The sequence below is a fragment of the Adiantum capillus-veneris genome, chromosome 12, assembly GCF_014529385.1.
Source record: "Adiantum capillus-veneris isolate H3 chromosome 12, ASM1452938v2, whole genome shotgun sequence".
In the NCBI taxonomy this organism is placed as follows: Eukaryota; Viridiplantae; Streptophyta; class Polypodiopsida; order Polypodiales; family Pteridaceae; genus Adiantum; species Adiantum capillus-veneris.
The window spans coordinates 68,734,366-68,752,980 of NC_140942.1; the positions used below are offsets into that span (position 1 = coordinate 68,734,366).

Consider the following 18,615-nt stretch of genomic DNA (forward strand, 5'->3'; position numbering starts at 1 on the left):
CTGACAAATTGTTTAAAATTTTGTAACCAATCAATTTGTCTCCCTACAACTGCATATACTTTTTAATTGTATATGAGAATGCAATTACTATGCCAATTTTTTTTTATTTTTGAGTGACTGAAAAAGGCTAAGGACATTCATCTCAAATGCTCTTCCACCTCGATGAACGAGCTTCAACTCAATAGCTTCCGAGGACGGAATCTACTTCGGGAAGGGGGCATGTTAACCCTCACAACGAACACCCTATCACCTACGACAGATGCCGTATTATTTATTTGGTAGAGTCAGGGATCGGGCTTGTTGGTCCAATAGGTGTGTAGGTGATCGCCAATGAGAGGTGCACCACTTACCTTATTTTTACAGCAGTTGTGCAACGATCGACCACTGTGGGCGCCCATGTGTGAACGGGACAAACTCTTATAAAAGGTCCATTGACCTAAAAGTCCCATCTCTGTCTCCTTCTCCTTCTATGTGTGTGTATGCTAGAGAGAGAGAGAGAGAGAGAGAGAGAGAGAGTGTATGTGTGTGTGTGTGTGTGTGTGTGTGTGTGTGTGTGTGTGTGTGTGTGTGTGTGTGTGTGTGATCGAGCATTGTGGCAACATCGGCGGCGGCAAGGCGGTAGAGCGCGGCATTGGCTGCAACTCCTTCTTCACATCACAGGATCCTTCAGGACGGTAGCATTGAGAGGTGAGTGACACACCATTGTTCTTTGAGCTTGCTAGGATTCTCTAACTGTGTGTTTGCAACCTTTTGAGACACAGTGCACAGGCAAGTTCCCAACCTTTGACACGTACAACAAAGCATACACATAGCTTCCATATCCTCTCAAGAGCTTCTATCGACTTGTATTCCTTGCCCCATATGCTTGTTTATGCATAATGGTTGATCTTATCAATAGAACCAATAATTTTCTCACATTTCTATTGTGAAATGCATTTGAAGTAGCTAGTCAAGTATTTTTGTGTATTTGGTTGCTTAATCTATGCGTGATGCCTCTTGAATCTTTGGTTTTCTCTTTAGGTTGTACATAATAGTAGGTGTAGGTAGAAAGCAGGCATTACATTTCATTTGAGCGCACACGTGGTTTCCTCTTACATACAAGGAGGGGCTACGTCCCTCTTTTGCATTGCATGAGGGCCATCAAGAATTTAAGTTAATAAGTTGCAGTGCACTAATAGGAAAGAGAGTTCTGTGTGTTCCCAATAGAGTAGATCATTGTGTAGGAATGGTAGAGCTTGTGTTGCACACAACGTGAATCTCTCAAGACCACCCCCAATGTAGAGGTAGGTGTAGATAATTTTGCACTCTAAGGTAGGGTTAACTTCCTTTTTTTCTGGATTGACATTTTAGCTGGTGAGTAGGAAATGCAATACTACCGTGGCTACACATCCACACACATGATAGTCTTGATTGTTATTCCTTGAAGCAAAACTTTCTCTCCCTGATGGTTTTGTTGAAAATATCTCTATAATAAAGAGACTCTCTCCTTATCCCTCTCCAACATGTGAGTCTATCCTTTATTTAGAGAAGAATTTCCTTCCAAGCAATCTTTTTTCCAGAATAGACTTTGCATTTCTAGACCAAATAGATGCTCATACACTTGGGCATGCACCAAAGTCTATGTGCACAATTAGAATAATTTTTAAAAAATTAAGGGGTTATTATAAGGTTAGTTTGACAAATATAAATGGCATGAAGTAACTCTCTCTCTTTCCCATTGTAGATAGCATCATCATCAAAGGAGGTGAGTGTATCCACTCACCTCCTTTGATGATGATGATATTTTAAAAATGAGTCTATCCACTCATTTTTAAAATATTGGATGTTACAAAGCATATATGGAAGGAGGTGAGTGTATCCACTCATTTTTAAATATTGGAAGTTGCAAAGCATATAGAAATTGAGACATTTAGAAGGAAAGCCAAACAAAAATAAATTTTGTAACAATGGGATTTTGTATTTTAACTGACAGAGGTATCCTTGGCAATAATGTTTCCATTTGATAGCATGAAACCATTCTTTTATAGCATGAGGTCATTCTCTATCCTCAAAATAATATTTACAATTGATACTGGAAGGAAAAATATACCTTCGGTCGTACTTTCTACAGTAATTCTCATTGTATAAATGGTAAGGGAAAATATTGTCGCCCATGGTCCTGGGTTAGCATAACAGTGTTGCTTATAGTGGTTGGAAGTGTATTGGTTTCATTGTGGGGCTTGTTTTTGCTTTGTGTAATCATCTCTACCATTGGATATTACAATATGAGATGCAAGGTCGTGGGTTCAAAGTGATTTTGGCCACATAATGGGTGAGAGTGGTAGCCAAATCCACGAAGAAGTAGCTTAGTAGGGAGAAGGGTACTTTAAGTCTCAAAAAGGGGACTGCTCTTTTGTCAAAATGCACTTACATTGTTTGGTCTAGGGCATTAAAACACTCCCCAAAGGTATTCCTCCTCAGTTCTTTCCAAAAATAAGAGACTTAAGGATGTAAGAGTGATGTCTATGTAAATCTCATTAAGCTCTAGGACTACATTATCCGAGTGTAGAAGATTTGATGCTTCTACGTTCTAGGTGATTCTAGTGTGAGGAAGTAGATGCTTTTGAAAGTAGCATGTTGAGGATATGAGGAATGGCATAGGTATACCGATTGCTTTATGCAACCGCTTTCTCAGCATCCATGAGCATAATTGGCACAACAATGCTAGAGCTGATACTACCTTGCCTAGATATCCCTAACAAAGATGATACTCTTGATATGTTAGCAAGTGGTGTTATTCCTTTTCCAATTGTTTCATTAGAATCTTGCGTGCCTATGCCCTCCAAATGTAATACAATCTCTTGTGAAGTTTGTGTTTGTCTATCAATTTTGTCATGTAGATCTTCTACATTGCATTTAGATTTTGCGTCTCGCAAAAGAAGTAGCACCAATGCCACTTGAATTACACCTATAATTATTCCAACTCCATTAGGTATCTGCACAAGGGAAAAATATTGTCAAAAAACTCATCGGGTTTATAAACCATATTTCAAGCAAGTACAAGGTTCTTCTTGAATTCATCAAATAAGAACAAACCTAAGGGCATGTACTGTTTAATGTGTATGGTTTCCTTCCTTCTAGATGTATGCGCGTAGCCATATGCAACCAATGGGTGATATGTGTGTATGTATTTAGAGTGGGGCTTAGTTATCAGTTATAGAAAAATAAGCTAACTATGCACATACAAAGCAATAAATGAATAACGAATCCTCTTGCATGGTCATGTGAGGCTTAGTTATTCATTCATCCTCCCAACTAAGCCTTGAACCTCACAACTATGCCAAAGTCGCATAGTTACAAAGGGTGGGCATAGTTATTTATTTAATGCTCCTTTTTTGCATGTGACCAAGAATGAGCCTTAGTTATTTGTTCAAATAACTAATAACTAAGCCTCACGTCACCATAGAATTGCTTCTATGTATGTGCACCCCATGCATGTGTGCTTGCACCCAAATTTTTTTGTGTTGAGTTTTAAGACACAATCCTATGTTCACTCAAGTGCATGTGCCCGTGCGTGCACACACAAGCACATGTGTGTGCTTGCACACACTCAATGTTTTTTACACAGTTTTTCTTACATGTATGTCTGTATGTATATATGCATCTATATATTTGTATGTATCTATGCATGTATATATATGTATCTATACATGCATGTATTTTGTTTGTATGTATGTAAGTAGATGAGCGTGCACGCGCACACATACACACAGACATAAAACATATGGTCTATATTGGAAGCTATCTACATGTATATACGTGCTTGAAAAAAGTTAGAAGAATTGTGAATTCAAATACCTAGGTTCTCCACTTACCCATGTAAGGCTTGTACGGTACTCATGTAAAGACTAACTTTTATCTCACCCAAGGATTTTTCTTAGCTCTCTCTCTCTCTCTCTCTCTCTCTCTCACACACACACACACACACACACACAAGAAAGTATAAATAATAAAGACAAAATAGTACTAAATATGTTACCAGAATGAATATATCAAGGTTCACTAGACCATAAGCAGTCCAAATGGCCCCCTTCACAAAAGCTGCCAATGACTCAGTTGGATGTAAAAACTTCTTATCCCGTGATTGTATAGCCATTCGCTGTACAAAAATGTCCCCCAAAAAAAAAGTTAAAAATTGTCCGAAATCAAAAAAAAATTTATAAACATATAGTCTAAGTCTCTTACTTAAAGACTTGTTTGCACTACGTATCTAGTAAAACAAGGTGAGAAGTCACAAATGCCTCCTGAATTTAAGGAGACAAGAGTTATCGGGAGTAGGTCTTACATGCCATTTCTGTTATGTTTTAATATAAAATGATATTGTCCAATACACACATAATCACAAATGCTTTTATGTTACTCAATGGGCACACTTAAACAACAAGGTGAAAGAATTGCATTGGCATTCTTTAAAAAATGAAATAAAAAAAAAGTAAAATAAAAACGATAAATGAAGAGATTCATAGACAAAATAATGTTTTAATGCTTTCACCAAAAAAAAAAAGTTAGGTCTAGTAAGCATAAAAATGATAGAACAGTTCGATGAAATGGACTCTTAGGAGGTCCTTAGATGTAAAGATTCTTTCACAAATAAAAATATTGTAATATCTCACATCACATCATGGGATCAAACTTCTATGAATGAAGTCCTTAATGCCTTGTTGATTAAGGCCTGTTTCGAGCAAGCCAACTAGGATTGAGCTTCTTTTAAAAGCTTGTTCTTTTTGGACTACATAAGGAGGCCACAACTGTGAACCATTGGATAAAGCTTGTAGATTAGTGCCACATGGCAAAATAATTTATTTATTTTTTTAGGTCTTTGTAAAAAGTGTTGACATTTGTGTACACCTCTCTTTAAAGAGATCCATTGACTATTGGGATAGTCATTAATTTTTATGCTTTTGGAATACATTGTGATCTAAATAAGTCATTGTTACACTTGTTTCAAAAAAAAGTAATACTCTATTGTGACCAAAAAGAAAAATTTTCCTCTCACAGAGAAACTTTTTATTATTAAATTCCTCTCAATAGCATTATGTAGACCATAGTAAACTTTCACCTTGTTTGTTTTTGTTTTCCTTTTTTTTTGTGGGAAGGGGGGGGGGGGGGGGGGGGGGGGGGGGGGGGGGGGGGGGGGCGGGGGGGAAGGGGGGGAGAGAATATAAAGAGTTTGAATCATCACACATGGATCAATTAAGAAATAAAGAAGGGGGAAAAATGATTAATGGATAAGTATGTCAAGTCCTTTGATATTTGTGAGGTAAAGAGGTAGCTAAAGTTTCTTTTTAAGTATGCAACAATTTGAAGTTGGAATCTATTTAAAGAAACCTATAAAGGTCATGCAGAGATTATTTCAAAGGCACAAGGGTGGAAATAAATAAATTGACAAGGTGGAGCTCACCTACATCATTTGCAAACGTGAAATGACGGATTCCCTTTATTCTTAGGAATGTACACTCAAACTTAGGTTCACACAAACTTTGGATATCAAGTTTAAATGCCTTTTTCAAAAGATTTAACCAAAAAGCGTTACCGGTCGATGATATTTAACAAGGCCTTGAAAATTGTTCTACACAGACAAAGAGAGAGAGAGAGAGAGAGAGAGAGAGAGAGTGATGGGGTCAGATGCATCTCACATTGGATAAAGCTACTCTAAGTCATATACAATGGAGCACACTTTGTACATTTAAAACATCGATGGCTCACTTAGTGCACAAACATTGATGCCACACAAGCGAATACTTATAGAGATGTCCCGCATTGATGCTCACACATACATATAAGCTTAATAGTAATGAATATACAGGGTCTAGTCTCTTGCATGATACTTCATTCTTACTTACAAATTTATATCCTTACTTTATTCTTACTTTCATGCTATGGTGTTTAATATAATGAGTATGCAGGGTCTACTCTCTTGGGTGATACTTTATTCTTACTAATCCAGATCCATTTTAATGTCACACATTCTTGAATCATTTCCTTTGAAACATACTTATAACATACTTGTATGCTTATGCTCGAATACGTCTCAATCTATGCAACAAAATGATATGGTATCACTTCAAATTGTATAATATCTTAGCAACATCAAGTTTCAAAGCCCTCTAGGGAGAGTCTTATCTTGTTCCAATGGTTGTACACAAGGCCTTTGTAAAGGATGGAAATGTTGGGAGTAAGTGTGGACTATTGGATAAAGTTTGTCGATTAGTACCACATGGCATGTTAGATTGTCAAACTTTTGGCCGACATAAGGCCTCAATAAGCATGGAATACTTGGGAGCAATTGTGGATTGTGAAATAAAGCTTGTTGATTAGTGCCTCATGCAAGTTAAAAGATGGCAAATCTGTTTTGTTCCTTTTTCAAAACATAGTCTCATGCTTATGTGGGCTACTCAAAGTGATAGTTGACATTTGTTTTACTATGCTATAAAGAGAGACATAAAGTAGCAGGTCACACACTCCCTTTTCCTCTTATGTAGTCTATGTTAATGAATACGGATCAGTTGTACCCTGATGTTTGTGAATTCCCCGAAAGTAAAGATATACAATTTAGGTAGCTTTATAGAAGACTTAGAACCAAATATAAGCACTTTCCTACAGAAAGTCACTTATGATGCAATCTAACATGACATTTTATCTCTGCATAATCAAGTTCCCATTTGAAGTTACATTGAAGTTAATTAATCTATAACCCCCTTCAAGAAAACAATCCATTGTTTTTACATTATTTAGGCTTTGTGGAGCTCACAGATTTTTATAGTCTATTGATGCCAAAGAGATTTTTGTCAATTGGGTCTTGCAATGTGCATTAATTATCAAAAGAAAGCTTCCCCATAGAGTTTTATTAAAGTTTTGTTGAATTGGACACATGGGCTGCTTGACTCAATCACATCACATGCAATTTAAGTGCACAATTATTGAATTAACAAATTCAATATTCAAACAATAGGAATTAGATAAGCTTGTGTAGAGCCTTGAATATGTAATGATGATTGTAATTAATTTTCTAGAAAGTTAATCATTTACCTTTAATAGATTGAAAAGGAAAATTTCTTGGAAACAAAACAAACATCTATCCTCATGGAAGGGTCTTTACAATAATACTTGATACAACTTGTAACGACGAAATCTAGAGCTTGACGATGACAGAATCTTTATTGCTCGACTTGCCTTAGATTGAGATGAAAGGAGATATAGGAAACTAATCAAATTGCATCATTTGTGAGATCTCATTGCTTAGGAACCCTTGGTAGAATTGTCTAAGCTGGTAGTACAAAAGACTGTAGTAGTCTATTGTAGAAGGTTTCTTTTTTGTGTAAAATTCTTTTCTATATGGATGGATGCTAGTCTTAATATACTTCTCAACAAAAGCACCCAACCAAAGGTATTCATAACTCTTGAATTTATTATTGATATTCATAAAGGGCATCTATTCTAAATTTTGAAACGAAACATTATATTCCTAGAAAAATGTACTCCAATACCCTAAATAAGGCAGAGTAGAAACCCTAAATAAGCGATCAACGCACTTGTATCAATAGAGAAATCTTTTACATAATGTACTCCCCAATGGCCAGAGTAGAAACTCTAAATAAGCCTTTTTTCTCTATGGCTTGTTTTAACAAGCCAAAATATAATGCATCAAAAGGAAAAAGTTTTGAAACCACATATCTTTTGTGCACAAGCGCTAATCTAAAATCTACTTAACAAATGAGCTTGTGAGCCTTGAAAATAATCTAAAATCTACATACAATGAGCTTGTGAGCCTTGAAAATAATCTAAAATCTACTTACTTTAAGATAGAATAGAGAGAGTAAATTTCAACACTTACGCATTGAGAAAGGAGAGTGAGGTGCATTCCACTGCTCACGATCGCACTTAAAACGCCCACCGCCAAAATTCTTTGCCCTCTAGTTTTGCTAAGTAGAACCAAAAGAACCACTAGAGTAACAAAGCTTGCTAGAGTTGCACCCAATTTCCAAACCAAACTAACCTGCATTCACCAAGGAAAATATTAAAACTCCATGAAAACTAATTATTCTCTAAGGAGTAAAAGCAACACATAGTAGGTGTTCTCAGAAACATCTATGAGTCTATATGTTATTCTTTGCACACAACACGTTGAACAACATCATGGTGGGCATGGTAGGTGAGACATTGTAAGAAACATAGTTTTTCTCATACACATAATTGCCTAATCAAACATTTACAAACGTGGGAGTACGACTGCATTGCATACTTTTGGCTTAAAACAATGGCGCACCCACTTATTTTTCCGTCTAAAAACCGAAATGTCTGCCAACCTTGCAATGTGCACATGTGCTCTAGCCTCGAAGTTGTAACTTCTGGCGCTTAATATGTAATATTTATTGTTCTAAAATCTTAGTGTTCAGAGAAAATGAAAATTCATGCAACTTTCTTTATAGCACATGCAATCCAGTGTATGGTAACTTGGCCACATACCAATTTCTTTGCACCATTTTCTACAACTTTTACACAGGCTTTCTGGACAAACCTACTCACTATGCTTAGGTCCCCATTGCTAGAGACTAGTAATGTAGAAGCTATATCGTTGAGAGCATGCTTAGGTCCTAGCAAAATTAGTCGAGAGAGGAATTCAAGTCTTAATGCATACAAGCTAGAAATTGTACCACCTCGAACCAACTAAGAAGAATTCAAGTAGGTAATATGTGAAAGGTTAGAAAGAGGATATCTAATTTTCTCACTCCAGTGAGCAATGGAAAGAAATGAGTACTATAAAGATCCTTTTTGTAATGAACTTGAACAAAAGGGCTTCTACTTGCATACATAGAGCATCACTTCTTGAAGGGTAGGGTATATTTCCACCAACTACCAACAAGAATCTCTCTCTCTCTCTCTCTCTCTCTCTCTCTCTCTCTCTCTCTCTCTCTCTCTCTCACACACACACACACACAAGGTGGGTAACATTTAATTGTTCATATATATGAAAAGAATCTATTTGAATATATTTCCTTTCTCTAAAATTCCATAAAAGAAATTTACCTTTTCTTTTGTTGTAGCAAAGCTTAAGTATGTGCCGATGTATATCAACGCAAAGGTACAACCAAAACTATTGGTGATGACAACCCACAGATCATGTGGGTGAACATATGGAAGCCCATACAAGCACCACAACATACAGTTGAAGAGCTTGAATACATAAAGATCTCCAGAAATGCCACCGCTTGACTTGCATCTCACAATTTTAATGATTGTTGGTCTGCAAATATAGAAAATATGTCCGAGTTAATACTAAAAAACAAGAATTACAAACTTACTCGACATTTAGCTAGCATGGTCCCTCAAATAGGAAAAATTAAGGCTAAACATTCCCAAGATCTCTAAAATGAGCAAGTGAGGAAGAGTTTTGATGTACAAAATTATAAGCAAGGGTTAGACAAAAAGTGTCTTAAAAAATCATGCACCGTAATTCATGAAAAGGTATGCAAGAATTCCCTAAGAGCAAAATAGCATTTCCCAGTGCTCTCTCTCTCTCTCTCTCTCTCTCTCTCTCTCTCTCTCTCTCGTGCGCTCGAAGGTCCATGACATTTCTTGAAATTGTTCCTATATCGATAAAATTTGTATTCCCTTTGTCTCATACTATCACATGACATGCAACCTCTTTTGAAGGATCATACACATTAGTCCTTCCCTATCCTTCTGGTCAGGCCCCTCATCTTTTCAAAGGGCTCATATCTTTACATGATGCAAGGTTTAACATTACACGTAGTGCCTCTAAGCACACTTGACCACCTACTCGCATGTTTCGAACACAAACCAAATAGTTGCACAAATCCAAATAGTTATTCACCCAATGTAACTTGCTTTAGCAAAATAAAGCCAAGGGTCAAGCTAGAATGGAATGATTTCTTGCATGGATTTGCCCATCTTGGCTCAGTTTCCCCAACACCTTTTACTCTTGTTTGCATCGAAGAATGAGGCCACTTGGATAGAGACATCACCCATGGACAACGAACCAATTTAAGCATGTTCTAACCAGACACGGCGAGGTGTGATACATCATCTCACGACCGCCCTTATACTTCATCCTACATGCATAAGTATCCCTAGAGAGTAGAGAATGCTCCAGGATTGTACTTCATCTTACATCCATGAATATCCCTAGGGTGTAGAAATAGGCTGCAGCATTGGGCCCAAAACTCAGACGTGTCAATTGGCATTCCACATATACAGCAATGTGCAACACCGATTAAACATGGTTGCTTCTAGTATATTCGTACGAGCTCTTTGCCTGCACCCGGGATCAATTCCCACTCGTCTCAGCAAAGACAATATGTGTGCAACTCCATTTCATGTGCTGTAATCAACTAAGGTAAGGTCTCTCTCTCTCTCTCTCTCTCTCTCTCTCTCTCTCTCTCTCTCTCTCTCTCTCTCTCTCTCTCTCTCTCTCTCTCTCTCTCTCTCTCTCACACACACACACACACGCGCCCGCACGCATGTGCATGCGCATGCGCATGCACAGACGTATGAAGAAAGAGGGGAGGTAAGTTGACTTACGCAGAGGACAAGAAGAACGAAACGGATGCGATGTTTCCTGCAAGACGAAACAAAAAATGCATAAACAGAGTCAGACGACGTCCATACAAGGAGGCAAGCCGACAGAGAGAGAGAGAGAGAGAGAGAGAGAGAGAGAGAATGCCATACCCAGAATGCCGAGTGCAGCATGGGCGATCTCACGCTGGCCCATTTAAACAAAGACCTGCAAAGCCAGTCTTAGCGAGGCCGCATACGCTTGTTCTCAGTAGGAGTAGGAGGAGGGAGTGTTGTAGTTTGGGGCTTCGAAATTATGGTTAATCCGCCGGTCTTTATAATCCGCCGGGCTAACTCGGCTCGTCAAAATGGGGCGGGTAGAAACGCCCTCTTTTCTTTTGATAGCTTTCGGCCCTCCTCATAATGAAACCCCCCCCTCCCTCTACCTCTCCCCTTTTCCATACCTAGAACAAACTCTCTCTCTCTCTCTCTTTCTTTCTCTGTCACACACACACACACATACCACCCATTAAAAGTTCCTCTCTCTCTCTCTCTCTCTCTCTCTCTCTCTCTCACACACACACACACACACACACTTGGTTTCTCCCACAGCATGGAAAGCTTTGTTATTTTATTCCCCCCCTTCATTTGATCACTCTTACAATACCAAAAGCCCCCCCCCCCCCCCCCCCCCCCCCCCCCCCCCCCCCCCCCCCCCCCCCCTCTCTCTCTCTCTCTCTCTCTCTCTCTCTCTCTCTATATGTCACGCACACGCATACCTTCGCGTACATGCATACGCATACAAACACCACTCAATCATTATGTAAGGCTTTTGGCATTGGGTTCTCTTCCCTTGCAAGATTACTTGTCCAAATGTATGCTCTTGAGTCATGGCTCTTTGTAAATCTCATGTCCTCTCATGAAAATAACATGAGTGGATGGGTGGACCACCCCAATCTTCTCACCTTAACCACATCAAAATATGGGATTTATCTTCGACGCGATTTTCTCAGCCACCACAAAACATTTTTCAATTTGTGTTTTCTGGGATGGTGCAATGAACTTTAACTAGCAGCAGACGATTGTCTATGCCTCGCTATCAACCCGATTAATTTCTTTCACACTTCTTACGACTTGTAAGAACATTAGCTTTGTGAAAAGTCGATAAAATCGTCGCAAAAACTACTGTAGAAAGTTGGATATTCTTGCTTAAGAATCTCAAGCGACACACACACACACACACACACAGAGAGAGAGAGAGAGAGAGAGAGAGAGAGAGAGAGAGAGAGAGAGAGAGAGAGAGAGAGATTCATTTATGTGGGATTGTTTGGTCCATACTCTTGTACTTTTGAAGGGATGCTTAGGTGTGAAAAGTTGTGGATTGTATTGTTTGCATTGTTGTGGCTTTAAGAATGCACAGCATGGATGAACTATGGAGTTCACAAAATTGGAAGGGCCTAGCATTAACATTGTCAAATCTAACATTCTCAAAAGTTGCACTTAAGATGGAAGACAAAAGTATGTCGCTCTCATCTTTCTGGTTACCAACTTGAAAAGGCATGCCAAGGTTGCAATTTTTTCATGGGCACTCTTATTTTAATAATCTCTTGTGAACTGCTTTTCTATTCTTTTTGAAGCTTGAGGGAAAAGGAGAAAGAAAGTCAAATTTGGGCATACCTAAAAAGTTCTTCTTGCTATAAATGGAGGCATGGTGTGTGTGTGTGTGTGTGTGTGTGTGTGTGTGTGTGTGAGTGAGAGAGAGAGAGAGAGAGAGAGAGAGAGAGATGCTTATGTGTTGTACATGTGAGTGAGAGACTATGAATGTACAAATTCTAAAGTGGAGTGCTATGCATAAACGCAAGACAAGGGATGAGACGTGGAGCGAGAGAGAAAATGAGGCGCAAGTTGTATTTTATGTATAGTTGAAATAGATATATATATATATATATATATATATATATATATGAGTATGGCTTGTGGATATGGTTCTAGTTGTGCTTGCAAGAAATGTATATAGGACTATTTTGAGGTAGGTTGCTTAGGAGATGCATGTTAGGAATTGTGTGTTTGAGCTTACAACTCAATTCTTTCAAAAGTAAAATACATTAGTGGAGAGCAAAAAGAGACAGGATTTTAAAATCCTGCTTAATTTTCTTTAAAATTTGAATGGAGATTGAAGGAACAACATCTTTTCAAAGTGAAATACCATCAAACCATAAGTGGAGTCAAAGTTTCGAACCCACAGTTCTATATGCATTTCTTACAAGCACAACTAGAACCATATCCACCAGCCATACTCATATATATATATATCTTCCAACTATACACAAAATACAACTTGCAGCTCATCTTTGTCATTCTACTTGGTTGTGATTGCTTCATCTGGCTACAATCTTCAGACTGCCATACTGGTGCGGATGCACCCTCTTCTCTCCAATAGCTACCTTCAATTCATTAACATTTTCCAACATCTATTGCATGAGTGTTTATCCCCATCTCACATTGCAACACTTCATTCTCTGCTCGATCTAATGGTAGTCTCTCTGCACCTTTTCTCTATGCTCTGATGCCTTTCATAGAACTTCAAGGATTGTTCTATTAAGATGACTACCTTTACATTGGTAGTGCTTTCTTGTATACCTTTGGGACTTACCTCCTTGATTGGTTGAGCCTATGCTATAAATAATGATCCTTGAAGATAATTGCCTAGTTGCGAGCCCTAATTGTAGGGGCTAGAGAGAGAACACACACACACTCACACAAGGCAAGCTTGGTACCAAGAAGGCAAATAGGACACTTGTCAAGCTCCTTCTCATGTTGCCCTCATAGTGTGTTTAAAGCCTATTGGTTAGCCTCCCAAGGGGTCCAATGACAGTTTAGTTGATTTATTAATTGTTTTTGCATTTATCAAGTCCTCTCTTGCAACGGGGAAAGGGGGACACTTGTCCCAAGACTACCCTTGTTGCTTGATATGCATTCTGCATGTGGAAGTGCAAAGTGGAAGAGCTCCATCTCCTTCTCCAAGCTAGTAGAGAAGTTGAGAGACTACACCAACACTCTTTCTTGGCTATAGAATGCAAATCCAACTAAGAGCCATGCTTCAATGCTTAAGCTTGCCATCTTCTCCATCTTCATTACTATGCTATTATGTATGCTAGCAAGAAGAGTGATGATAAGTGAGGAACTATTTCTTTCTCCTATGAATATTTCTTATTCCTCTTCCCCACAAACTTGGGACAGAGAGCCTCCGCATGAACGACAGATTTGAGGATCACTATACCACCTTGTTCCACTGGTCTAACAACTGCGTCCGATTTCACCAAATGCCAAGGTGTCGAGGCAAGGTCGAGGCTTTGGTGTTATTTTTCCATAAAAACCTTTTAATTGGTTTCAAGAACTCTTTCAAGTTACATTTAGCTATTTTGAGTAACGGGCTAGTAAAGGCAATGGAAGGGATCATGAAGGAGTTGGTTACTTTGACTCTGCTAGGGAAGGGTAGAAGCACCACAGATTCCCACCTTCTCATTTTTCTCTTGACCTTTTCTAAGATCCACTGGAATCTTTGTCTGTGCATTATGCCCACCCCCAAGGGGGCTCCCAAATGACAAAATATCTTACCTTTCGAGACAATCTCTCTTGTCCAAAACGATGGGTCGAATGAGTTGTTCTCAGACAAAGAGATTAGCCTTGATTTTTCAGTATTGCACTTCAACCCTAAGGCAAAGGCAAAAGTCTACACAATCTCAAGAGCCTTTTGGGCAACTTGAGGGCAGGAATTTAAGAAGAGGAGTGAGTTATCCAAGAATAACTTTTCCAGGAGTTGATTGTTGTTTGGCAAGGCAAACCCTTGAATCTCCCCTCTTGCAACACAATCTTTGAGCATAATAACTAGAGGGTGCGAGCCGATGGCAAACAACAAGGGGGCAAGAGAGCATCCCTATTTGATTGATCTTTTGACTTTGACAATCATATCATTGAACAAAAGCTCAGAGTGATTATCAGCTCCCAGAGTATGGACCAATATATAAAACCAAGGCCCAAAGCCCAACGATTTCATGACATCTTCTATGAATGCCTACATAATCCTTTCACAAGCCTTGTCCATGTCAAGCTGTAGTAGAATGCACGGGCGATAGCTTTGGCAATGATTTTATATGCCACATACAACATTAAGATGGGGTGCAAGTGTTTAGTTGAGGACAACTTATTACTTTCGGGATAGGTTTTATGAGCCATCTCTTTATGCTAGAGTCCAAAGTCCCTTTGAGCAAGGCTTGGTTAGCCATACTCATGATAAGGACCTTAACATCATCCCAAAATTCTCTAAAGAACTCAGTAGTTAGTCCGTCCCAACTAGGAGATTTCTCCTTGCCTAGAGCTTGCAACGCAAGCGAGCATTCATCTTTTGTGAAGGTCCTATCAAGAAGGTTGGCTTCAACATGAGATATCATCCTGCTGACACTAGCAAGCAGAGAGGCTCTCGCTTCATCCACTTTCTGAGAATGGACCTCGTTGGCCAATGACTTCGCTCAAACCCTCAAGCATCATCTTGGTCATTTCGTGGTTCACCTTGTTTATCTTCTTTTTCGTGGGAAAATTACCAAAGTACCCTTGTATCTATTTTGGTTGGTTTGTTCAAGATTTTTTTATCTTTACTTTTTTTTGACAATTGAGATTCGTTCTTGAGTGCTTAGCATGTAATTTGTCGCAAATTACCTCACAAAAAAAGGCAATTATGTCTAAACATAATAAAGCAATTCATCTCCAAAGCCTACATAACCAACTCAAATTCTAGTTTCGCGTCTTGCATTGATAGACAACCAATCTTCTTATGAAAAGCTACAAAAAATTTTATCTTTGGAGAAATCTACTCTCACAACTAGGGGTTTTTTGAGAAATTTGAAGGGCATTTTGGGAATTTATGACAAAATATTGGGGGTATTTTGGGAATTTCCACAAAATAGAGGGGTATTTTGGTAATTTTTCCTTTTTGGGACTACATAAAGAGTCCTTAGTAAAGCGCTGGTTTTTTAGTGCAATTGTGGACCATTGGATAAAGCTTGTTGATTAGTGCCACATGGCAAAAAACTTTCTTTTTGAATTTTTTTTTTAGTTTTTTATGAAAGGTGTTGACATTTGCGTACCTCTCTTTAAAGAGGGCCATTGAATATTGGATCACACAAAATCTCTCGCGCCCTCTTTCACCTTCTTTTCCCTCAATCTATACTATTATAATAGGGGGAGGGATTCTCCCCCCCCCTACACGTGGCATCAACTCCTCACTCTGACGATGTAGCCTACAGTGCCCGACAACACAGTGACGCACACAAAGAGAGAGAGAGAGAGAGAGAGAGAGAGAGAGAGAGAAGAGAAGCGACCTTCGTGTCCGTACTAGTTTGCTACAATGCTTCCAAGTGTTTTTTCAAACATTATTTTTTATGTTTTTCGAACATATTGTAGTTTAAATAGTTTATTGTTTCACTTTTTGAAAAAAAAAAGATAATATTTTATCATGATAAAAAATGTTTTAAATAATTTATGTCACTTTCTTTTTTAAAAAATTCAAAAAACTTTAATTATTAAATTCTTCTCATAGCCTTACATAGGGCATAGTGAACTTTTACCTTGGTGGATCGGGTAGAAATAATAGCTTCAAGGTAGGTGCTTTGAAGTCTAAGCTCCATGAAAAGTTTGACATGAAAGATTAGAGTGAATCAAATCATGTTCTTAGCAAGGGGAAAACATTAATAAAACAAAATGTTGGAATTAGGGTTGCAGAGAAACGCACACAGCTTGGAGAAGACGAAGGAAGCTCAAGGCACATGATAGAGAGTGTATTACTTAGTGTGCAAATGGAAAGATAGATAGCCCTAGAGTGATGGACGTACATACAATGCTCGGGGGAAAAAACCTCCTAAAGAGGGAAAAAATGCCCCGACGGTCCTAGTGTGTTCACACACATCACTACCACATGTATATTGTAACAAATCCCCCCTGGAGTGATGCGGTAAACAAGAGCTGGCACATGAGTAAAGGGAAGTGCCATGCTCTGAGGACATGATCAATCCACAAAGGGGAGTAAGCCCAAAGCTTTGCGGAAAGCTTCAAGCTTCTCACGCGACAATGCCTTTGTGAAAAGGTCTGCAAGGTTGTCCTGTGTTGGCACATAAGCTAAGTTGATCTCTCCTACTGAGAGCCTCTCCCTGACATGGTGGTAATGCACCTCAATGTGCTTTGTGCGAGCATGAAAAACTGGGTTCCTTGCAACTGCCAATGCGCTCTGATTGTCAGTGTAGACACTGTTGGCAATGTCCTGTCCAACACCCAAATCAGCCATCTGTGTTGGCAGTGTCCTGTCCAACACCCAAATCAGCCACCATAAGGCGTTCGAGCCATACACACTCATCCGTAGCTGTGAAGACTGCCCTGTACTTAGCCTCACAACTCGAAGTGGCCACAGTAGGTTGCTTCTTGCTCAACCATGATATACATGAACTGCCAAGCATGAAACAAAAACCACTTGTGGACACTCACGTGTCAAAACAACCAGCCCAATCTGAGTCCGAAAAAGCATGTAAGTCTGGCGGCAATGATCCCCCCTTGGGATAAAACAAGCCAAGATGTAAAGTGCCACTAAGGTATCGGAAAATCCTCTTGACAGCCTGCCAATGCTTAGACCCTGGGCTATGCATAAATCTGCTGACCTGTGAGATTGCAAACTGAATATGTGGCCTCGTGTTGCATACATAAATGAGGCAGCCAACAACAGTTTGGTAAAGAGTGACATTAGTAGGATCGCCATCATCATGTAGACTCAACTTCAAACCTGTTTCCATGGGAGTGGCAATAGGTTTGCAATCCTCAAGTCCAAACTTACATAGCAATGTCTTTATGTAACTTTCATACACAAGGCAATACCACCATCACACTGCTTAAACTGTATACCCAAGTAATGATGCAACAGCCCCAAATCTTTCATCTTGAAAGTAACATTCAAATCAGCCTTAAATTCAACAATATGTCTCTCATTTAGTCTAGTGCGATCAACAAATCATCGACATAAAGAATCACAATGAGAAGTACATCACCCTCACGCTTTACATACAATGTGCTTTCTGTTGGACTGTTACGAAAGCCTCGTTTAACCAAATGAGTGTCAGCTTTCTCATACCAAGCACGAGGAGTTTGCTTCAACCCATAAAAAGCCTTCTTACATGTGCACACTTTGTCCTCTTGTCCTTTTATGACAAAACCGCGAGGCTGCGTTACATAAACTTCCTCAAATATGTCACCATTCAAGAAAGTTGTAACAATGTCTGATTGATGTACATCCCAACCAAAATGAGCTGCCAATGCACATAGAAAACGCACAGTAGTCATACGACAAGTGGGAGCAAAAGTCTCTTCATAATCTATGCCTTTTTGCTGTGCATAACCCTTTGCAACAAGTGAAGCCTTATGGTGATCGATCTCACCATCCAGCTTGCATTTCAACTTGTAAACCCACTTTGTACCAATGGCCTTTTTTCCAGGAGGCAAATCACATAAAGTCCATGTGTCATTTTCTATAAGTGCATCATATTCTGATTGCATGGTAGCCATCCAATTTTCTGAATTCTGTGCTTCATCAAAAGACAGAGGTTCCTCAACATCATGTAAGCTAGACACAGCCAAAGCGTAACAATCTGATGCATAAGATGCATGGCGAGAGCCTGAACGAGTACGACTAGACAAAGGTGCATCCAATTTACTGTCACGCAGAGTGTGCACCAGCCATTTTGGCATACCTCTAGCCTGCTCATTTTCAGCCCTTTCCTCATCAAGTACATCATGTACATCTGCATCAGTAATAGGCTGATCTGTAACATTTTCAGAAACCCCCATAGGCTGTACATTTGCCTCATTGGAACTTACATTTGTATTTCCACCACTGAAAAGAGGCAACAAAGTGTCATAAATGTCCTGTGAGCTTACATTATTGTCTCTAGTACATGACAACAAGGGCTGAACAGAATCTTCCACACACACTACATCCCGTGAAACCAGAATACGCTTTGTTTG

At 39.1% G+C, this 18,615-nt stretch overlaps 1 protein-coding gene across 1 annotated transcript; it reads right to left on the minus strand.

Moving 5' to 3' along the window:
* Nucleotides 1–1,974: 1,974 nt before the first annotated feature.
* On the minus strand, nt 1,975–10,982 carry LOC147445884 (bidirectional sugar transporter SWEET4-like). The gene is made up of 6 exons (XM_086525231.1): nt 10,729–10,982; nt 10,582–10,618; nt 9,067–9,283; nt 7,874–8,035; nt 4,019–4,138; nt 1,975–2,975 (listed from the first exon to the last, which is right to left on the minus strand). The coding sequence occupies exons 1-6, from the start codon at nt 10,769–10,771 to the stop codon at nt 2,655–2,657; spliced, it is 900 nt and encodes a 299-aa protein (XP_086381357.1). The 5' UTR covers nt 10,772–10,982; the 3' UTR covers nt 1,975–2,654.
* Between the last annotated feature and the right edge of the window lie 7,633 nt (nt 10,983–18,615).